The 24,481-nt window shown below is 42.7% G+C and overlaps 1 protein-coding gene across 4 annotated transcripts in view; it reads right to left on the bottom strand.

Moving 5' to 3' along the window:
* CREB5 (cAMP responsive element binding protein 5) overlaps positions 1-24,481 on the bottom strand; it is a 343,687-nt gene that overhangs the window by 244,990 nt on the left and 74,216 nt on the right. For all 4 annotated transcript variants that reach the window (XM_046021501.1, XM_046021499.1, XM_046021498.1 and 1 more), the window contains exon 4: positions 17,948-18,120. In XM_046021501.1, the coding sequence (XP_045877457.1) occupies positions 17,948-18,120 (173 nt within the window). The remainder of the gene's footprint in view (positions 1-17,947; positions 18,121-24,481) is intronic.

Here is a 24,481-nt window from a genome sequence, read left to right on the forward strand (position 1 = left end):
AATTCTCTCACACTGCTTCCTTTCTTCCACAGATTTTCATGTTTTTAAGTTTGTTGTATGTACTTCAAGTCTCCTCAAATCCCTCTTTTGGGGGGGAATAAAACCCAATATAAATACAGAACTGAATAGTTAGAAACCTATGAATTTAACAATCCACTTTTTACTGTAACATTTGAGGTGGGTACCGTCATCGGGGTTGATGACGCCCCAAGAGGCTCACTGCCAGAAGCAATAGCTGGACCACTCCGTCCACACCAGCTCTGGCCTTTTCCCATCAGGAATGCCCTGCGGGGACATGCTGCCAGGCACTCTAGATGGAAGTCCTCGTGAGTCAGGCAGTTGCCAGGTGGGAAGAGCGATGCTAAATCAGAAGGCAGTTTTGTGGGATGGACAAACACACGTGAGGCCACGCTGGGGTGTCCCATTCTTTCCCACGTGTTGCTATGTGATTCTTACTGAAGTTTGCTTACAAGCCACTTTTTAGAAGACTCAGGAAATTAAAACTTATTTTGTGTTTAGGTTGATTTTTTTAAGTCATTTCAAAGTCAGAGATTCATGATGACTCCCTACTTCTCTTTATCATGTCAAAGGAAAACACTTGCTGGTGAGTGTGATTCAATTATCCTGACCCTGTTTCTTCACCCTGATTATTCTCTACTTCTTATGAAACTGAGAAAGCTACGAAAGGACAGACTAAGTCCCATGAAGGGTTCAACGTTAGATCCTAGCATGAGAGAAGCAGGGGTTGTCAGAGGGCTGGCAGGGACAATGACGCTGTTGCTTTCACTGGGCTGAACTGCAGGAAGTTTTTTTGCGGTTATTATTATTCTACAAAAATCTTAAGAACATTCTGGATCCCTCCCAGCGTTCTGAGATGCTCTGAGGAACTCTGCGTCCTCCCCTTCTCTGCCCACCCTAGCCGCCACCATGCTCACCGATGGTGCTTTCATCGGGACTCGGCACCCCGGCACTCCGACAGAAACATGTGTTTGGAAAATGCCCAACCCGAGTTCCAGCCAATAAGAATGAAGACCGCAAGCAGCATGAGCTCTGGATGGTGTCACTTCGCATCAGCTCAGTGGTTTGGCCGGGGGCCTTGCTTTGGTTTTCTGGTTTATTAAAAACACTAAAGAAATCAAGGTGGCATCACAATTTGATGAGGCCGTTAAGAAAAAGGAAACCCAGGATGGCTCTGGATCCAAAAATACAAAGTTCCTAAGAGGTGAGAATTCCAACCAAAAGCTACTAAGGGCAGGGTGAGGGGGTGGGCAAGAAGAGAGCTCTGTATTCATTCACTGAGGAGTGAACAGACTTCCCTGATGGAAAACATGGAGTTTTCTAACATCCAAAGTAAGTGTTAGTCGAGTCCCACGTTCACAGGTGTCTGCAGCCCGAAGACCCCTACCCCGCAGCAACCTCACGCAGGTATGTGTCTACTTGCTTTTAACACCCTCCCACTCGGGCTCTCACTCTGGGTGGTCATCTCGTATCCCCTCACCCCCCACCACAATGCTGGCGGTGGGCTTTATTGGATTTCTCGGAGCATTAGGTTTCTCGGAGCATGTAAACTCCGGGGTTTTTCCTTTAAATCACTCAGAGCCAGAGAAGGAGGCAGAAGGATGCTTCAAGAAGAATTAAGAGAAGTGAACAGATCAAAAGAACAGTGCTGCCACATGTGTCACTTCCTTTTTCAAAAACATGTATTAGGAGAACAGCAGCTAAAACCCTGATCAGTCATGAAAACGAGCACCAGCCTGCTGGCTAAGGGGCTAAAAGGAATTAGTCTGAAGACAGACAGATACACACACACGTGCACGAAAACAAAACCCATCACCCTGGGCTATCCTTCCTCTGACCAGTCGCTGGTACTCTGGCTTTCAGGGTTCAGAGAATGTCATCAGTTCCTAAAAACTTCTGGAAGTTTGAGTTTAGAAGCCCTCACACCTATGAGCAATGCTGGTCTCTCATTCATTGCAAATGATGGGGGTAGACAGCTTAATGGACAAAAAGTGCATCCTTCAGAATCCGGCAGAGACCACTGAGCAGAGGAAGAATGGTTAAAGAAAATCCCCACGCTCTTCAGTTTACCTCAGAGTGGATTTTTATGGCTGCGTAGGGGGGCAGCCCAGGTAAAAATGTATCTCTAATGACATCTTTCATCAGAAGACATTAATGAGATCTGTTTGACTTAGAGCAGGCTTCTTCATTCCCTTTCCTCACAAATGGAGAATTGGGGGGTATCCCACAACACTGCTCCCAACTCCAAGATACCAGTTCTCCAGAGTAGTAGAATTTTTACTCTTAGCATTTTTTTTTCTCTTTTTGTTTGTATCTGCACATCCGGTGCAGCTGAATAAAGGAGAATAAAGTGATAGTTGTTGTTGTTGTTGTTCTTTTTACCACAGTTCTATTGACAAAACAAATAGGTCTGTAATTACATGAAGACTTGTATTGGTTTCCTAGGACTGTTGTAACAAATTGCCACAGACTGGGTGGTTTAAAAACAACAGAAATTTATTCTCTCAGAGTTCTGGAGGGTATTGGTCTGAAATTGACGTAGTTAGCACAGTTGGTTCCTTCTGGAGGCTTCGAGGGACAATCTATTCCATGGCTCTCTCCTAGCTTCCGGTTGTTGTTGGCAAACCTTGGCTCTCGCTGGGTTACAACTACATCACTCTAGTCTCTGCCTCTGCTGTCATGCGGCCCTTTCCCTGTGTCTTCACATGACCTTCTCCTAAGGACAGCCATCACTGGGTGCAGGGTTTAACCTAATCCAATATGACCTCATCTTAACTTAATGACATTGACAAACATTCTATTTCCAAATAAGGTCAAATTCAGAGGTTCTGGGGGGTTAAGTTTTCAACAGATCTTCTGGGGGACACGTATGGTAATTAAAGATAGAAATCACTGAATCTTGCCTAAGACACAGGACCTGCTGAGACTCTGGAGGGGGAAGAAATCAGAGACACACACTTGTCCTTCTAGGGATGCCAAGAGGCAGAGCTCAGGCCGGACTGTGGGCAAAGTGAGGTTGTGAAGAGAAGAAGAAAAATAATAGTGAAACCCTGGAGAGCTCAACTGCAATGGTGTAAGAGTGAAGGTCTACAGATGGAAGATGGAGGATGAGGCCCAAGCATCTGAGTCCCCCCACCAGCCGTGACACTGCCTCTCCGGGCCGCTAGGTCTCAGGACTTCAGACCTTATGCTCCCGAGTGTTAATGTATCCTGCTGGAACAATGAATTGAAACAATCCGACTTCCTTTGTTGTTGTTGTTCTACCTTTTCCTGAGAGATTACAATGTACAAATTCCCATGAAGGTTTTATGTTTTCCTTTTGACAATTTTCTTCCTTCCCAACCAGTTTTTGAAAGTCCTTTCATGTTTTACTCTTCCCCCATCACTCCAGAAACCATGGCTGGTTTCCCCAACCCCGTTTCTTTCCACGATGGTGACGGTATCACTTCTTCTCTAGGAAGCTGGTCTTCAGGGTAGTACCTATGAAAGCATGCCCCTAACTCCACTTTTTCTCTCATAGTGCATGCAGAGTGAAGGATCTCTTAATTCTAGACCATTCAAACTTCTTTCTTTCTGCAGGAGCCTTTATTCAAAGAAATGATTAGGTAGAAACTCGACTAGGTGAAAAAATGTAGAGGTGTTCTGGGTAAGGGAATACCTGGTAGATAGGTGCCTGTTTACCTGGCTGAACTCCACCTCCATAACCTCCCTAACCTCCCTAACCTCAGCAGCCTGGAGCAGGCTCTGCAGGGCCCAGCGTAGTAGATTCTAGCTGTTTCTATCCTAATAACTTATCTTCATAACATGTACATAGATATCACACTATAATGTATTAGGGTCTACCTTCTCATCTTTTAGAGTAGGCGGTTTTGTTTTGTTTTGTTTTTAAATGAAAAATCTCTGTGCAGCTGAGAAAACAACTATTTCCCTGATATCGTCATATGTCAGACTGTGATGTCACCTCTTCTCCCTTGGGGTCTGCTGTCTAGTGTGACGGTCATTTCTGACAGTGCCTAGTTCTGTTTGGAAGCTCCCTAAAAACTCACCACACACAGCACATTCTGGAACAATTAACAAAACGTGCAGGTTCTTTTCATTGCTTAACTCTAGAAAAGGACCTAAAATTAAGTCAATAGGTGGCGAGGCGGTGCTCAGTAGAAGAAACATCAGACCCATCACTATAAAAAAACAATTAAAAAACGAGACTTCAGAAAATTTCCATCTTTCTAGAGAAGTCCATTACTAAAACACAACGGATCAAATGCTTTCTACAGAAATATCCTTAAAATAAGCACTTCCCATGGTAAGATTGGTACAACAGGAACTTTGAATAAAAAAGGTAACAGTGGGACATTTTTTTTTTAATTTATTTATTTGACAGAGAGAGATCACAAGTAGGCAGAGAGGCAGGCAGAGAGAGAGGAGGAAGCAGGCTCCCTGTGGAGCAGAGAGCCCGATGCGGGACTCGATCCCAGGACCCTGAGATCATGACCTGAGCCGAAGGCAGCGGCTTAATACAGTGGGACATTATTAAGGACTGATAGAACAATACACTCCACAAAGCTTTGTAAAGACGTGGTTCCTCGTGAAGGTCACCACTGAAAATGAACAAATTAAGGTTCCACCTTTATTAAAATCCATGCCAATGAAGACCATTTCCCTGGTCTTTCTCTCCCCTAAATCCCTAAAACAAATGACAAACGAAAAAGCAACAACTCTACCCTAGCAGGAAAACTTACCGAAGACAAGCTTTACTACTATGAAGAAAATGTTGGATTTCTTGTTTCTTTACGGTACTATTTTGCAATCTCTTATGAAAACCAGGACAGGAATGCTCCTTTGTAAAATTCTCCCTCTAAATAGTTTTCGTACATATAACGTCCAGGATCACAAATCCCTGAAAGTCACTGCAGTGAAACTTACTTGTTTCTTATTCACACAGGGGCGTTCACCCAAGGAAGCCATTTAATGATGTGTTATAATAGTCACTTTTCAATGCCTAGGATAGGGGAGGGGATTCCTGTTACTCACTCCACTGGGGCACCACATCTGGGAAAACGTGTGTACCCAGCTGCTCCCATTCTTGACCGACTGAGGAATATTTATTACACAGACACGGCATCTCCCGCATGCCCCGCAAGGTCACCCTGGTCTTCCCTGACCCTGCCTAGGAATCTTGGTTGGCTTCGGGATGGACGGCAGACTGTTTGGGTGCCTGGAGAAACAAAGCTGACATTCACTCGGTTGTGTCAGGTCTGATGTGTCAAATGGAAGCTGTTGGCGATTTTTTCTTCTTCTGAATCAGCAGTTTTTAGGAGGCTCCTGAGGGGTTTGAATCAGCAGCTTTTGCTACAAGCAGCCACTATACAAGGAAGAGGTTAAGGGGAAGGGAAAGACACCCCACACTTGAGGGCGTGTGCTGCTCTTTAAGTGCCCGCAGGCCTGTGACGGGTACAGACGTTGGCAAGGAACCAAAGGAGTCTTATGGGAAAAATAACGTCTGGAAGAACATCTTGTCATGCTCTTCTTACTTTAATGACCCGGTGAGCCTTTTGCCAGACACAGATTCTGTTGGGAGCACATCACGCATTCGAAATACCTGGCCACATTCTAGCTGCGAAGGGTACGCGGGATGCCCACAGCACAGGTGATCCAGAAGGATATGGCAAAGGGAAAAGGAAACCATACAGACTCTGGAATCTGGAGAGTTTGTGCCCAAGGAGTGAAAACAAATCAGGGGAAAATGACGTTAAGGTGGTGAAGATTCTGCCTCTGAAATAAACTTGCTGCTTTTCCATTGGGTGTTCCTCCTGCTCTTCCACATTTTCCTCTCATGCCATTTCTAGCCCAGTCTCTCCGTGAAGACTCTACTAATTATTTACTTTTCTATTTTTAATTAAAGGAACACAGCAGTGTGAAGGGAATGCTCATCTCCAGACTAGAGAAAAACCAAGAATTCCTCATCAAAAAAAAAAAGCTTTCTGGGTGCTGGCGCTCATTCCTGCTGGGTTTGTATCTGATGAACTTTTCATTCAATCTGAAGCTCGATGTGTACGAAACCCAATGAAGTGAACCAAGAGAAGGATGTCGTCCAAACATGTTGAAGTACTTTTGGGTGATTGCTTGGTCTTTTGTGTGCTACAGCTCCTGTGAAAAGCCTCTGTCTCTGGCAGCCTCCAAACTGCCAACTCAATGAAGCAAATAATAATTATTCCTAATGGCAGTAATAATTATGGAACGGGGTGGACCCAATATAAGGTTGGTTGTCTGTGGCTTCGGTGGGGCAGCCAAAGTTTCACACACTCTTTTTATAAAAATCTCTCTTCTCTCTCTCCCCTTCTCTGTCTTTCTCTCTCCCACTCCCTCCCTCCTTCCCTCCGTCTCTCTGTCTTTCTTTTTCTTTCCCACACACAAACACAGACACACACATATTTGCCAAAAGAGATCTGGACAAACTCATTCCTCTAGTTTCCTATGAAGTGCTTGACTACAGAGTTAAATTAAATAAACACCAGCTATCCACACAATGAGGATGGATTAGGACATGTCTAGTAATTGACATCTCTCTCTCTCTCTCTCTCTCTGCCTCTCTCTCTACTTTTCTTTTAGTTAAAAGTTTTAAACTCTCTCCAATTCCAGACCTTTGGCCAGAGCCATGGTCAAACGGCAGACACAAATAATTTGATGTCTTCTCCTTTCTTTCCAGGGGATATGGGGAGAAAAGAGGGAGGGAATGTGGGGCAGAGAAAGGAGAGAAAGGGTTCTAGGTGAGTGCCCTCCCACCCTCACTCTACTGTGACTTTAAATTGGAATCTCCCGGTAAATCAAATCCTTCTTTGGTGAAGCCCCAAACCCATGGTTAGTAGCAAAGCCTATTTTCTGTGAAATATTCACCCTCCTCCTCGCATGGAGGGAATCACCACCTGAGTTGATTCTCCCTCCCCTGCTCTCAGATTCAGCTGTCACCACCCTCCAGGGACATCAGCATTAGCACCTAAGTATCTCATCCCACATGCCAATGATGTCAAGGGGTCAGAGAAATAAAAAGTGGCTCCTTCTGAAAACGTAATCCATCAGCCAAATGGTCATTTTCTAGATAATGAGGAAATTGTTTCAATTTTCTGAAAATTAGGTAAAGGGACTAATGTGAATCCATGTGAGTTTGTTTTTTTTTTAATCTTATTATACTTATCTATCACTGGGGCTCTTATTTAAAAACAGTTCCAAGGTGCTGGTATAGTTTATTGTCATGTAAGGAGGAGATGATAGAGACATTTGGGGCATCATGAAAAACCATGCTATGAAGAATATACAGAACACACCCAGAAAAATTCTTCAAGCATTTTGAATAAAATAATATACATGTCAAATGGCTTAAATTGTGTTCCAATAAAACAAAATATTATGAAATGAATGTACACACACACACACACTTCTCATTTAGAAATAACTGGACATTAAAATTTCCCCCTCTCCTTTAACACTGTACCGTTTTGTTGGGATTATTTTTATTTTTTTTAAAGATTTTATCTTTAGGGGCACCTGGATGGCTCAGTCAGTTAGCATCTGCCTTCAGCTCAGGTCATGATCTCAGAGTCCTGGGATGAAGGCCCACATCAGGCTCCCTGCTCAGTGGGAAGTCTGCTTCTCCCTCTTCCTCTGTGATCTCTCCTGCTCTCACTCTCTCTCAAACAAACAATTAAAAATCTTTTTTAAAAAAGATTTTATCTTTAAGTAATCTCTACACCCAACACATGGCTTGAATCCATAACCCCGAAATCAAGAGTTGCAAGCTCCCCCAACTGAAACAGCTGGGTGCGCTTATTCTTAATTCATTCTTCCAATGTTTTTAAGAGGCAATAATTTGGAATATGCATCTATAAAGCTGCATTTTTGTTTAGTTTTGTCATTAAAAATATACCTTGGCTCAGCAAAGGGTTATAGAAAGACGTTAGAGGTGGACTTTGGTTTCCACTGAATTTACAGGTTCATCAGACTGGTTCCATTCAAACGATCTAAACGATACTGAAGTGGAATCAGCCTCTACTTCTCTTTACTCTAACAACTTACACTTTATCTCTTCAGATATTTAGTTTAAGCAGGCCACTGGTAAAAATGAGAAGAAACGTCATGCTACGTAGTGATCCCTGAGAGTCTGCCAAATGCTTGGCCCCCAACCCCTAGAGATTCTGAGAACAAAACTGTGCATTTAACGAGTGTTCAGTAGCTTCGTGACTTGATGATGGGTGTCTCTTGTTGCACTTGTCATTATGATTCTTGTGTCAAAAATGTTTCTGGGTTTTCCAGAATAGACTTGAGGTCAGCTGTGAAGTGCTGTGCATTTGGTCTGTGAATTACCATATCTGAACCAATATACGATGGGTCTCTGGTTATTGGGGAAGTCATTTCTGGCATTTCAAAGATGTTTGGGGGCCATCTGTTCTCTGCAAAGTTCTGCAACCCTGCAAAAGCAACCCAAGCACATGCCGGCTTGTCTCTACCCCACACTCACAAGGGTCCTATCATTTTACAGACTTTACCACCCTATTCACCAGCCCAAATGCACTCTGCCAAAGGGGGTGAAACTATAAAACTCCAAATTCTTTTAAATGTGTCTGGTACCATTAAGAATGTTTATTACTCTACAGGAATTTCACATTAATATTTACCCAAAGCACAACATACAAGGCAAATGGATTACTAGATTGCCTACTAAATGTGAATGTAACTATTTTATGAAGTTTCTTCTTCCACAATCCGTATCAGCCAAGCAGTGTTGGGGTAGAGTGTTAGTCATGATAAAGAAACAGATTTGTTCCTAAGAGATAGAAGAGGGCACTCAGTAAGCAATCTAGTTTCATTCTTTCTTTTTATAAGATGGAAAAGTAGGGCCCAGAGAGGTCATGGGGTCTTTTCAAAGAACTTGTGAGTGGTAGTCAGACCCACCAGCCATAGCTTTCAGTCTCCAGCATTGGCTTTGCCCTGTGCCTCACTGAAACAGAATTTAACTGAATGTAACTGAAATTTGTATCAAGGATTTCCTTTATATCCAAAATCCAGGACCAAATTAATTGTTTGTTTATATGTTATTCTCATCCCACCAAAGGCAAAAGGTCCATAGAATTTATGTAATCTTTAACTCAATCCTCATTAGAAAGGATATAAAAAATGATGGTGGAGAAAAATCTATTTGATCTAATATTATTGAAAAATACACATGAGAGAACCTATTGAATTATTTAATCTTTTGAATCCCAAGATGTCCAATTACTTAAATACATGGCATATGCAATGGGTACCATGGGCTATCTGCTAGTTCCTAGAAGAGTCCTCTCTTAACTCAGAAAATACTTGTTAATCCGTTCAATTGAGAGTTATTTACACTTTAGGCACAGTACTTGAGAATATGAAAACTACAAATGATCAGAAATGTCTACTTGAGACACTGCCACATTAAGTGGACATGCTCAGTCTTCAAAAGAGCAAAGTGTCCTTCCTGTTACAAAGGATTAGACCTGCTTTCTCAGATTCATTTCTCCTAACACGCTTACCTTGCAGAGCACAGCAAAGACTGATCATTTCCCCATGTTAGTACCCCTTTTGGCATTCACCAAGGAATGATTACACATAGTCCTGGGACTCTCTTTAAACACCATCCCTGGTTCCATGTAAACTGACAGTGGTGAGCCAGCAAGGCATCTTTCTGGTCCTGAAAACAGGAAATACTGAGCCAATCCCCATTAGAAACTAAGACAAGTACAGAGAGGTACAGTTAATTATTGGATTTTGTATTATGGGAAACATATATTCTCAACCCCCATTGTCTAGTTATTTGGCACCTTATCCAAGGCTTACCTCTAGGAAAATGTTAAATATTGATATAAGCTAAAGCCCTCTGTTTCAAGTCTTCCACAAAGTAACCTCCAAAACGATGATAATGCTAGAAAAGAAGACAGTGAATTGCATTTTCCCACAGAGCCGCTCTAGGCTTCTTGCATCGAACTTGTTTTTTATCTTTCACTACCATGCTGTTGTTTAGGTATTTTTCCTGTTCAATCTCCAACAACAAGATACTTACAGCAAAGTGACAATAAAAGAACAACTTATTGGGAAGATTAGTGCAAAGGAGGAAATTACACATAGTCACGCAGGTAGCACTATGTCTCCAAAGAAACTGCCTTACAAGTAGTTCTCAAAATTAAACTTGTTATGAAAATCTCATTTTTTTAGTGCGGAATAGGACTTCAAGAATTTTCTAGTGATACTGCCCTATTTTATAGGTGAAGAAACCAAATCTTGGGGAAGTTAAATTTACTTAGACGCGTGGAACAGTGCAGTGTAGGTGTCTGGCTTCTGGTTTTGGCTCTTGCCATTCATTATCAGTATGACTTGGGGCAAGTCACGTAATCTCTGAACCTCACCTTACTCCAATGTAAAATGGGTATGTTCATTCCCATGGAACAGAATTATAAAATTCTTGTTATTTACCCAGGAGTTGAGCCTGGAAATCAGATCTCTCTGGCTATGTATGCTGGGACCACATTCTGACTGTACTGGCCTCTTCCTCCCAAGCATTCCCAAGCCCTATTCTGTTCTCATCCACAGCAGGACGTGAACATCTGTGAACACGTGAGTAGAGCTCTTACCAAACTCAGCTCCTGGAAGAAAACAAACCAAACGAGAAAATAAATTTGAGACAGAAAAGTAGCACTGCATGAGAAGTTTGGTGCTGGGACTGACCACCAGCTAGTAGACCTTTCCGTATACAGATGAAGGAACTGAGGCCCACAGAAGTGAAGAACTGGGCCAAGGCTAAAAACCTATTAAATGGTAGAGACTGGACTATCCCAAACCTGTGACCTCTGAACTCATGGCCAATACTTTCCCAAGACTCTCCTCTGATCTGACATAGTTTAGCTCCGAGGAAGCTCTTGCTCTCCAGGCATGTCTTTTCAATATGCTGCAGAAAAGAACTATTGTCCAGATTTATGATGGACACAAACCAAATGATCCTGGATTATTTCTTCTAGAATCAGATCCTCATTGGTGTCTATCTGTTTCTAAATATGGTGGGGGATACACATGGAGAGACTTAAATGGAAGCTTCTGGAACTTTGTGAGCAGGGCCTGGATCTGGAAATGAAATCCTCCTCCAAGGGGAGGCGGTCACAGGCAAAGTCACCTATCCACAGCAGGAATCAGAACAAGTCTGGAAGCTATTATTCATTGGGGCAAGGAATAGGGGTCTTCCTTCAGACCAAGAAGCCAAATGTGGAGCAACCAAATGGATGAAAAAAGAGCACTCTCTGTGGTGACTTTGGTTTTTCTTACAAAGGAGGGCATGTGGCCAGTTGGTTTCTCCCAGGAAAGACCAACTCTCCGCTTCATGTGCCCAAGACAGTCCCTGATCTCCCTTTCTTGGAGGCCAGGGACCACCTGCATCTTCCTCCTGGAGGACTAAAGCAACTGCTGGAAACTCAAGGTGTCTGCCTCTGCCCTTGACCATGCTGCAGGTGTGTGAAAGCACAGAAGCTCTTCACACTGGAACCAGACAGACTGAGCATTAGCCAACTCCTGTGGGTAGATGATTCTCCCAAATGGTCAGATAAACTCATGTGTCTTCTACAGCACTGGGGTAGCTATGCATAGGAGTAGAGGGAAAGCACGTGCTTTGGAGTCCAACCGACGTACACTCAAAACTGTTCATCTCACTGGCTGAAAGATGCTCGACAAGTTACTTCTCTTCTTTGAGCAATAAAACTGGAGCAAATAACGTCTGCCTCTCTGGGCTCTTAGGCAATGATAGGAAACAAAATGCAATGCTAGATCAGTGCCTGGCACATAGCAAATTGTTGGATAAATGTCAGCTTCTTTGTCTTCACGATCAGCCTGGTAACTGAGAGCTTTTCTAACAAAAAAGTTGGAGCCATTGAGGAGTGACCTCCAAGGTTCTCTCCCAACTACACTAGCTGTTTATGGACTGTATGCTTGTGTACTCCCCAGATTCACAGGTTGAAGCCTTAACCCCCCATGTGATGGTATTAGGAGGTGGGGCCTTGGGAAGTAACTGGGTTTAGATGAGGTCTTAAGGGTGGAGTCCCCATAATGGGATCAATATCCTCATAAGAGGAAGAAATAACAGAGTTTACTAACTCTCCCCCGCCCCCACAACCCCCACCAAGCACAAAGAAGAGGTCAGGCAAGCACACAGCCAGGTGGCAGTTGTCTGCCAACAGGAAATGGGTCCTCACCAAGAACCACACCTGCTGACCAAGGTCCCTGACCTTGTACTTTCAACCCTCCTGAACTGCAAGGAATAAATATCTGTTGTTCAAGCGACCAGGTTTGTGGTATTTAATTTTGCCCCTCTAAAGTGGCTGAGATACTAGGCTTGCTGTGTTCCAGGTGAGGTGCTGTAGTACCAAGACACACAAAGCTTTGCCTGGAGAGTCCAAGGCAGGAGCCAGATTCAGAGACAAGAGCAAGGATACTTTTCTTCTTCTTGGAATACAAGGCCATGTGCTCTGGCATTCTGGCTCTGCCCCCTTCATCTGGCCACAATACCATGTGGTATTACAACTTCTGAATGTTAAGAAACCTTATATTTCCTCAAGTATCAGTACTTAATTTTTCGTTCCACACATAAAACTCTGTGAGTGGAAGGCTGCTGGCCCCCTTGTCAGAGGTAATTTCTCAAGGCTCTGCATGGGATTTAACGGGAGCCATATGGTTAAGTCTGTCAACCCTCCCAGAAAGCATCCCCCTGAAGGGCCCTCGTAAATGTTTTCGGGGCTGTGAAAGATCCAGCAACTTTCTAACAATAAAGCAATGTTCATAGCCATGATACTCAGCAAAACACAAAGCAGGAAATAATGGCTTCTCTTCTGAATTCCTCAAGAGGGTCTTCAAGCTATCCTGGCAAAGGGCTATGGGCCAGTGACAACCTGGGACCTGCTGGTCTGCTGCCTCTGGCAGAAAGAAGACTGGCCTGGATGTCACTAACATCAGCCTGTGGTGGGCAGTGGTAGTCTTAATCATGCCCAGTTCAAAAAAACTCTTAATAGTGATTTCACACACCTACACATTTACAGAACAAGCACATTCCTAAAGGATAAGCTGTCTTACTGAAGTCTTCCTTAAATGCTCTTTTCTGTGACAGCGTCATGTATGGCCCTCCCATTCCCCACCCCCACCACCCCGAGCAACAATGACACAAAAATCTTCAGATCGATGACCATTCCCATCTCAATGGACACCACCAACAGCAACAGCAACTCCTGCATCAAAGCCATGTGACTCTAGTAGAAAAGGTAGCACTGCTTTTGATGGCAACACATCTGGGATGTAATAAGCTTTTATTGCTGTTGCTATTATTATTATTTTCCTTGGTAATGTCCAATGAGCTATGGCTGATATTCTGCATGATAGGTAGTGTCAGGGATTGCAAAGAGAAAAGAGAGAGAAGAGTGAAGAAAGGGTGAGAGGAGGCACAATTTATGAGTATTGACTCCTCTTTATTTTTCCATAAAATAAGATTTCCTTTTATGGCATTTTATATAAATTTCTGGCTAAGTATTAGGTCTACACTGCCTGACTACAACCCCATGCAAATAGGGTTTATGATGTCACATGGACATGGACACATCTGTGCCAGGAATATAGGTGATGTAAAATCAAGGAGGAATTTCATACATACATGGCTTCCTAGATGCATGCTGGTGACCATATTTTCAAGTTTCCTGATACCTTAACGAGAATATTCTACAATGAGTCAGATACCTTCTGTTCAAATATGGGCCTTGGTAGGAACACTTGTATATTTTGATGCTATGCATAGAACATTTCTATATTGTAAACTATTATGATCGAATAATTTTCACCAATCACCTGGCGAGCTTGCTTATTTGCCCAAATCCCCAGAGAGAACAGAATCTGCAGAACATTTGGAATACAGAAAGAATCCAGGAAGAAAAGGTGTGAGGTACATTGGCAGTGCCTCCTACAACCAATCAGAATTCCATACTCATGTCCATCCTCACGGATCTCCACGTTCCAGACTGTCTTGACTGTTCTCTGGAAGAATTAGTGAGCCTGAATTACTTGCTTGCACTTACTCCATAAAGAGCAGTAGGCTTCTTTAGGACAGCTACGATCTACTAAGATTAAGCCACCTCCTCAACTGCTTATTGGCTCCAACAAAAACATCTCAAGAGGGGAAAGAGAGAGAGAGAGACAAAGAGAGAGATGAGAGACAGAGAAAGGGAATTTATACGACCACTACATGTCCATCTACCATTTTTCCCAGGTTCTGCTGACTTAATCCTGAATTAATGAGCCTGTTACATGATATCTAATAAAAATGACTGCAATAGAGATACTGCTTGGAATCTGCCACATATTTGGTCCAAGGCTGAATCGATTTCATCTATATTTAACACATGCTTGTTTTCTGTCTCACTTGTCTCCCCCACAGCCCATGGCTCAACTCTTTTTTTTTTTTTTTCCCATCTGGAAAACTTATCTCCTAAAATGCTACCATCAATCAGCCAAAGACACTCTTCCTGACAGAGCGTCTGCCAGTCTGACTAAGCACAAGTAGTCTCTAGTTTGGGGATGCCTCCCACACTCTCTAGCGCCGTGTGTTTTTCTAGCCTGCCTAACCACACGACTGCAATTTGGGATATTTATACTTACCTCTAGTTTCTATTGGGATAACAGCATTACTCTGACGGAACGGGGTACAGGGCCTGGTGGAGGGGGCAGGGGGAGGATATGGGATGGCACGGAAGTTGCCTGTGCTGCTTATCTACCTACTTTTACATTTCTTTCTTTGGATTTTTGCATTTCCACCCATTTTGGTCTACACTAGCTCAGCGCCTGCTCAAACAGTATGAAAATCAAATGCTTACAAAAACGCATGAATTCGGTTCCCAAAAACCTTCCCTGGACACCAGTGCTGTTCCCATTTCCAAGCCTTTCCTTGTCCACACCAACTCCCCATACATACAAGCCTCTAAGCTTAAATACAGCACAAAAGAAGGGGCAGAAAAGAAAGCAAAAGTAAGGTTGGCAGCAGAAGCCAAGCACCGGGAAAAGGGAAGGGAAAAGGGGGAGCAAGAGACAGGCGGCCCCCTCCCTCTCCCACAAAGTTCCAGTCGTGAACACACACCCACTGGCCACAGCAAAAAGCACTGTGCGTGGGCACAGGTGGGTCCCAGCCTCCCTGCCTGGATGCAGCTTAAGCGCTGAGCCTGAATGAAGACTTTCATTGCTGTTTGCTGTTTTTGTTGGCCAGTAGCCATGGCAAACATTTGCAGGTGGCTTGGCCAGATTTTGACACTTAAATATTTGAGGTTGTGATAAAAATCAGAATATTACTACAATATGGTTCTGTGCAGTCTCAAAAAAAAAAAAAAAACTATCTGCAATTTCAAATGCTCATTTAAAGACACAGTCTCCAGAGAGAACTCATGTTTTAAAATAAGTACTCATTTCCTCTTTGCTGGGAGAAATAAAAGAGTCAACCATCCCCAAATGTTACCACCTAGAGTTTCATTCTGAATCCACTGGTGAGATGGGTTGGGTTGTTCCTTGCTGAGCCCCCATGGCTATCCGGGCAAGGTTTTGGACGGGTCACATGGGGAAAATGGAAATGACAGGATGTGTGGGTTGGAATCAACATGGTAAGCACGACAGGGAAGGATCTGAAGAAAAGAAACAGCCTCCCTCAAGCTTGGCAATGACACAGAGTCCCAAAAGTGACAATTATCTCCTAGAACACACCAGGAGAGACACACAGCACCCCAGGATTGGGAGTAAATGAGAAGATGGAGTGGATTGGGAGGTCCCATGTACCAGAGAAACACTCCCACCCATCCAGGCACAGTGACATAGCCTGGAAATGTCACCCAACGATACAGCCCTGGGCCAGCTGGGTAAATTATTGACAGAGTCAACACCCATCTCAGAACTGAGTGCAAACTCTTAAAAGATTGTTTCACAAAACCCAGCCTTGTACTAACAATGGCTGAATACTAAGGGCCTCTAAGAGGGTAGTTGGGTTGGGGGTTGAGGGGGAGGCAGGAGAACTCCAGGGGGGAAGGAATGTTATAAAATTGCTAGTAAACTCCAACACATTTTATGTTTTTTCCCCTTGAAAGAAAAATAAAATAATTATAATTAGCTGGCCTAACTGTGAATTGTCTGCCCAAAGCCAAGCCACTAGAGCGAAGGAGTCCTGTGAGATTTAGATGCTGTCTTTAAAGAACCCACCCCACCCTCTTAGTATATTACAGGTTCTTGCTTTAGATGGCAGCAATATTTGCTCCCATAGTCATTTGAAAACAAAAGAAATATTTCACAGGGATACTAGCTCATTTAGTATTGGCTTCTTCTAACAAAGCCAAGCATTCAAATGGCCAGAGTAATATTCTGTTTTTTAAAAGGGAAACCAAATGTACCTATGACAGACAGAAACCAAATGTACCTATGACAGACAGACAGTCATTGCCCAGAGCTCTCATTTGTTAAGATGGGTCTTCACAAATCACAGCCCATCTGGGAAATTGAGAAACATTGAGAGACAAAGTACCCCCTCTTCTAGGGCATTCTAAGGAGGAAGAAGCCAATGTCCTTCCTGGTGCTCGCTCTTGATCTGAAATTCTACAGGCATTAATAAAGGAGGGGAGGGGATAGCAACTGGCTGGCTCATTGGTAAAGCATGCAACTATTGATTTGGGGGTTGTGAGTTCAAGCCCCATGTTGGGTGTAGAGATTACTTAAAAATAAAATCTTTAAAAAACAAAAACAAAGGGGGAAAGACACACTGGCAAATTGTGGGTCAGCTTTTAATGCTTTTTTTTTTAATCATCATATCCAATATTCAACTAAATATTCACACTAAATTCTGATGCATATACCAAACACCACAAGTTCCCTTTCCTATTTTAAAGAGAGAATTCTGGAAACGTACCGCAAGCAGTTCTCAGCTTCCAGCAATATAAATTTATCAGAGCTCTTTGGCTGAAGTTACTACCTTTTCTTCCTGAGAACCCGACTGCTCTTAAATCTTTTATTTCCTCTTCACTCTGCTGTTGTGAGGGTGGAAAGAAGACACACCACCATCATCCTGAAGATAAGGAAGCAGGCCAGAGATTCTGCATTTCTGAGAAGCTCACAGGTCATGCCCAGGCTGCGGGTCCTCAGACCACACTCTAAATAGCCAGGGGCTAGAGTGCTCACCTGAGACTCAGAAGTGGAAATTCTTGCCATCCCATAATACAGAGCGTCTGGGATTCTGACAGGACCTTTCTGCCAATTTTGCTCAATACCGCACTATTGTCTTTTTTACATAAATGAGGGGGAGAGGGCTTGCTTTTTGTTTTGTTTTGTTTTGTTTTGTCTACTCCAGGAATGAGTCTGGGCCAATACAGAGGAAGGGGAGAGCTAATAAAGAGGTATTAACAAGGAGAAGAAGCAAGGAAGAATCATCAAAGGAAGGAAGACTGGAAATACATGAAAGACCCAGGGGATGTGCTCAGCAGATCTTAGGAACAAAGGGACACACTCTTGGGGAAGGAAGTGGACTCGTGAAACTTCCCTCTACCACCCTTAAGCATTTGGCCTGAAAACTATGTTCTCCTCTCCATAATATCCAAGGTGCTTTCCACAGTCACAAACTTGTCTGAAGAAATGATGGCACAAAATGACTTGCTTTGGCCCCTAAAGTCCAGGACAAAACAGTCTCCACCCCATTGGGACTCCCCTCCCTTCTCCCATTAAAACATCATTCTACATGTCAGGTGATCTCACACCAACCAGGAACGCCAACTTCTGTCTCATCCAGCTGAGCACCAGAAACAAGGAGAAACTGCAAAACATTCTCTGAGCTCCAACCAGGCCACAGAGACAGCCGAGGAAGTCTCCTTACCCGATCTGGCGGTTGGTGGAAGGTGCCTGTGTGATGACAGAGCTGGACTGGGGTGACGGCATGGCTTGCTGAATCACAACGCTGGTGTCATGGTTGGGCATCCGGGTGCTGCCAAGCTGGTGAGCTCCGGGCCCCGCCATGGCCCCACCAACTGTGTTATGCATCGAGATATTCTGCCCAGAGAAGACAGAGGGGAAGGTCAGAAGAAGTCAATGTCTTATTGTACTCTTAAGCTCTCAGAAGACAAAACTGGGAATCTGGTCATGTCAACTAAGTAAAGAGTTATGGCTTCTGGCAAGCCATGGATCCATCCGTCTTGTTATAACTTACAACTTAGAACAGATGAAAAACAACTATCTACCCTAACAATCAAGCATATAAGAAAATACCTTAAAGTTCACTAATCACTCTGTCGCCATCCTGACGTGAGGTTTATATCAGAGACATTTGGTGCGTATCTTCCCTGACTTGGTGTGATACATACTGCATTTGAAAATGACTTCCATTGTAAGTGCACAATACTATGATTTACTGCCGAACTGCTCAGCAACCTGCTTTGAATGACACTCACACTGGGTTATTGTTTCTTTTGCAGTCCTAGGAGAGTGGCCAATCAGCTATTTTTTTTCCCCAGGAAACTACTACTTTTCCAAATCATAATCTGGGTACTCATGACCCAGCCTCAACTAACTGGAGAGGGAGGATGGATAACTAGAACAGATGACTGGGTGTCTGGAATCCAATGCCAAGAGCAAAAGTTGCAACTTTCTACTACATTTCCATAAAATCAATCTCTAACGATTTTAATGGAATAATGGAATACAGAACAATGACTGCTTGTTCATTCACTCGTTCACTGTCTTCCTCTAGAACTCAGAATGTTTGTGTTCATAACTCTCTCTCGTGGTGCTCGGAACACAGGGCACTCAGCAAACATACGTTGCACGAATAAACTAGTGGAGGCATAAATGAGACATCTGAGTCACTTCAGGGAACTAACATCATGTGCTTATTTCTGATGACATGAATGAAGGTTTCTTTGTTTAAAATGCAAAAGTAAGGTAAAACATGCAAGGTCAAGCTGTCTTAAAAGACAGCTCTTCCTATTAAAAAAAAAGAAAGTCACTAGGACAAAAGAAGAGGATTCACATGGGGGTAGAGGAAGTCTCATCAACACAGCAGAGCTGAAAGGTGAGAAATTCAGAGCCTAAAAAAGAAAGGGAAAGTACAGGGTAAAGCCAAGTTAAGTGGGTCTCTGTAAACAGCTAAGCACAGCTCTTCAGCTTAGAAGGGTAGTGAAATTCGAGAGGTCAGTTGGACAATGGGTTGAGGATGGCAGGAAAGAAATGGAGTGCCACTAGCAATTTACTAGAAGGAAAATATATATCTGTCTGCGCTTTGGGGTTAGAAAAGAAAAAAAATAAATGTTACCCAGGAGAACCAGAAGTGGTTCTTTGAAGTTCTTCTGCAAAGAACAGGATTTCCTGCACTATGTGTTAAATGATGGTGATAACATATATGGTATTTGGGGTGGCTGTGTCCATCACATTGCACCTTTCCCAGATTTCTGATTTCTAAATCCTGACCACACAGTTTGTCAGGAGTCCAGATGGAAACTGGGCACCTGGCTTAGACTGTGAGCCGACTGTGTTATCGTGGGATCCCAGAGGCATGAACAGGCTTATATACACACACGTGGTCCAAAGGCTCCTCTTATACACTGGAAGGTTTTTCTGACGTGGGAAAATATTGTGGTTGGTCAAAGCAAGATGAAAGGAAATGGTGATTTGTGTTGGAGTGGCAGTGCAGGGATATGCTTAAGTTCTATTTATAGGGTCTAGAGACTTGAACTGAAATAATAAAAAAAATAAAGATAATTGTGTTACTTCTTTTGAAAGTGAGCCTTAACGTATTTCCCTAGGTCCTAATGAGGCCTTGATGAAGTCAACAATTACAAATATTTATTTTTTCTCCGTTGTTTGGATCCTCAGAGATACTCAACAATTTTTCATCTTGCTCACAGTCATCTACTTCGCCAGTAATAAATTTCAGGCACAAAAGGACTTCAGACTTTCCTTTTAGAATTATTTCTCTTGGGGCACCTGGGTGGCTCAGTGGGTTAGGCCTCTGCCTTCAGCTCATGTCATGATCCCCGAGTCGGGCTCTCTGCTCAGCAGGGAGCCTGCTTCCTCCTCTCTCTGCCTGCCTCTCTGCCTACTTGTGATCTCTGTCAAATGAATAAATTTTTAAAAAAATGTTTAGAATTATTTCTCTTGTGCTGTGCTATCAAGTATTATGTATGAATAGAGTTACATAATCTGAAATTTAAAATAATAATCTTTAAATTGTTAAAAAACGATATAAAATGTATGAACTCTCCTTGAGTTACCCTTGATACCTCTTTTCCATCACTCCCATAGGCAGACCCCAAGTACTGCAAACTCAACCTACACACCCTTCATCTCTTTCTATCTTTCCATTTTACGTTCCACCAAGCTATACCCAACCAGCATCATCTCCTTTCCTGGACTAGAAAGTGGTCTCCTAACTGGTTGGTCACTCACTATGGCTTCCCTTTCTCCTTTTGCCCATATACAGCCATGGTGACCTTTTTGAAAGACAAAACTAATCACATCATACAATTCTCCTTACTTGACCACACTCCTCCACCCCCACCCTATAAGCTTCTTAGATGACTTTCATGGTTCAGAAGACACTGAGAGCATCTTTGTGTGACCTACAAGGCCTATAAGGGACCGTTGCTACCTCTGAGCTCATCTCACGCTATTCTCACTCTTGCTCTCTGCTCTTCACTCCAACTTTCTAGCATATTCTTACCCTCATACTGCCCATGCTCCATTTCAGCACAGGGGCTTGGGGTATGCTATTTTCTGCTACCTGTGCCCTCCCCTGACTCGACCCTCAAATCTCAGATTAAGCATCACATGAGGAAGACTTCCTTGACCTCTATACTGATGGGTACCCTCTCCTTTGCAGTACTTTTTATAAGTTCACAACTGTTTTGGTTTGATTAACATGTTTCTTCCTAGAGAACATAAGCACAATCTGAAAAGAGATTAAATCTGATTTTACTCCCCATTGCCTCTGTTGTCTAGATCAGTGCCTGGCATATAATAAGTGCTAAATAAGTATTGACTGAGTAAATAAACTATAAAATGACATTCCTAAAATATTCAGTATGAGGAGGTCTTTTATTCTCTGGTTAAATTTTGAGAGTGCTAACTTTTGTCTATTTACCTTGAGATCTCAAAGTATGCTCATGGTAATAGAGTTTTAGATATTAAGGTGCTTGTTTGATTATGGGCTAGAGAAATAGAAGGGACCAAAGTTAAGAAGAAACCCACAAACCTGGGATGTAGACTGAAAGTAAAGCCTTTGAGAAAATATTAAATGAGCCCTTCGAGGGAGATGCGAAGAAGTGAGCTCTGAATCTTTGAGCACTTTGACACAAAGGTTGGCAACAACTATTCCTTATCTCCAGCACGAACACCAGGAAAAACCAATCTGTGCTGTAGCACAAAGAAATTGGTTTGATTTCTTCAGAGGGAAGCATGTTAAATGAAAGAAAAACGACCTCTTTAATGAGAATCATTAAAAAGAATTTTAAAAACTATCCAGGACTATAACTCAGATCCTCTCCCACCAAAATTTAAGGCATCTCTTTTTCTCTGTGACCTCCACCTGAGATGGAAAAGGCTCCTGAAAGTTGTATTCTAATTCTTCAGTAATCTCCTCTTTCCACCACACATGAAACCCACAAATTCTCCACACTCCTTCCCCCAGACCTAGAGAGTAATTTCAAAACGTTTTGGAAAAATAAACAATTAGGCAAGCATTATCATTTCACATTAAGAGAAGGTGATTTTTTTTCCTTTAAGCATTACATAGTAACTCAAACATGAAATTATTTTCTGAGTTCATATTTTCCCAATTATGGGTTCAAAACCTGTCTTCATTGATAAAAAGAATGGCATTTTACCTCTGGATAAATTAAATATCCAATTTCAAAAACACAACGAGTGACCACATCTTGCAGAGTGCAGAGATTTGGGGCTGGCCAAACAGTGTCACCAAACCAGCGGAATGGGGTTAATATGCAGGGAAGGATCAGAGGTGTTCCTCGAGGCTCAGCCCCTGGCCTTCTCTTGTTCAACATTTTTATCAACAGCTTGGATGAAGATGCAAAAATCATGCTTGTCAAATCTACAGTTGACACAATGTTGGGAGGCACAGCTTATGTTCTGGGTAGTAGAGTCAGGTTTTTACTTGAGCCAAATTTGTGATCTAGCCTCCAAAAATGCTAACATAAATCTAGGTTGCTATAGGATAAGTGCAATGTCCAGATCAAGGGAAGTAATTATTCCACTGGAGAGCACCCTGAACTGACCGCATTTGGCCACCACATTTTAAGGGGGAAATTGACAAATAGCAGAGAATGAAAGCAATGAAGGCATCCAAAATGCATCACAGGAAGAACTGTAGAAGAATCAGGGAATATTTAGTCTGAAGAAGAAAAGACTTAGAGGGTCATGCTAACTGCATTCAAATATTTGTGGGATTAGACATAGTCTATGCTACTCCAGAGGGCATAATTTCCCAAAAAATGGGATCATGATGATAAAAGCTGATGATGACTATAATTTGAGCTCTTATTTTGAAGCAACCCCTATGGTAGATGCTTTATTAACTCACCTCTAATCCTTGCAATGACATTACATGGTCAGCATATTTATCCTCAATTTAAGATGATAATGAGACTAAAATTCCTCACCATCACTAAAAATATGCCATTCACCTCTAGCCACCCTCACTCCTTCTGGACTGATCCTTTAAAAATACAAATTTAATCTTTTGTCCAAAGACAAAACAAGCTGTCTTGTAAAGCAGAGCTTTCTGGCATCGGAGTTAAGCCAATAGAGACTAGTGGCCATCTGTCAAGGATGTCACCAAAAGGATTTTTGCATCAAGGAGGGAGATGGTGCTTCCTGACCTCCAAGGTTTCTTCTATTGCTAAGATTCTATCACTCATATGATCCATGGTTCATGCTTTGGCTCAGTGCTTCCAAATGATTAGTAATGTGTGATAATGTTGGAAATACACCGGCTTAGGGGTTGGGAGGTCTGTTCTTGTTCTGGATCGCTACCCTTACTTGCAGCCATGGGACCTAGATAAATCATTCAACCTCCCTCAGCTCTGTAGCCTCATCCCTAAAAGCAGGGGGCTGGACTACATGGTTTCCATGATTGTTTCCGGCTTGGATACTCTACAAGTCTCTCTCTATGTTACATTTTATGAGACCTTAAATACCCAAACAGGCTTTTTAGACTCTGATTCATGGGTCTATAGACATTGATTTCTCTCCATAACCATAAGCTTTTGCAGAAATGAGCCTTCTGAAAATTATAGCTTTATGCCAGACCTAAGGGATCATGATTCAAGAAACAGATCCAACATAGAGTAAAATTTCTCAAACTTCAAAGATGGAAACTACAAAAACTATTTCACCTAAATTGTTCGCTTTTGGGTTCCAATTTCTCCGCATATTCCTTTGACTTCTCACTCCCTTCATATCCTGCAATATTCCTTGCTCTCCATTCATTCTTGTTCTGAGACATAAAGGGTGTGAATGGGATGAGAACTGGGGGCATAATGAGCCTTGATTGCATACTCAGTGAGCTTGAGGTAGAGTGGTAATTGTCTTTCTGCATGCATGGGCTTGGAATACAATATGCAAAAAAACAACCCAATGTATATGAATATGCGTTCTTACAAATACCTATATAATTTCAGGGTGTGGTAATGAGGGATGAAGGGCAGTGGACCACAAATGAAAGTAAAAGTTGGAGCATACAAGGAAAAGGCTGTTGATTCCCATAAGGTCCCAAAATGTTATCTTCAAATCTATATTCTGTCCAACTGCCAAGCTGTGGAGACTTTATGGGTTTCTCTATAAAAAGCCAGGGTCATCCCGACACGCGTTTACAAGTCGAGTTGTGCAATCTTGGAATTGTCTGCATCTTAATGATGCCCGGGCAGTTATGAAGACTTTCAGAACTTCCCAGATGTAAACATCCATGAATTGCATCCAAAAGATGTCTGAGACATTCACAAGATAACAAAAGTTCAAACCGTCCAAAAGAGACTAAGCTTTCTACAGGTCTAGGAAGGATTCTAGAAGGATTCTCACTCCTTGCACATGGTCTTGGGAGCTAGAGTACCAGTGTGAATATTTTGAATTCTACTAAGAGAGTAGACTGTGAAGTATTAGAGGGAACATGGTGGGGCTGGGGAGGAGACCAGGGACCATGCCTCTCTCTCCATACATTCTCCTTAGTGTAGCTGTACAGTGAAAGAGGAACCACATGAGACAAGAAACCATCTCAGACAAACTTTGCAAGAGGGGAAGGGAAAGGAGAGCACAGAGCATTGTGAAAATACCAGCTGTGACATGTACATTTAAATTCTGCTTTTTCAGAGTTTGCTACTTACGCCAGAAGAATTCTAAAGGGAAC

This window comes from Meles meles, chromosome 10, assembly GCF_922984935.1.
Source record: "Meles meles chromosome 10, mMelMel3.1 paternal haplotype, whole genome shotgun sequence".
Taxonomy (NCBI): Eukaryota; Metazoa; Chordata; class Mammalia; order Carnivora; family Mustelidae; genus Meles; species Meles meles.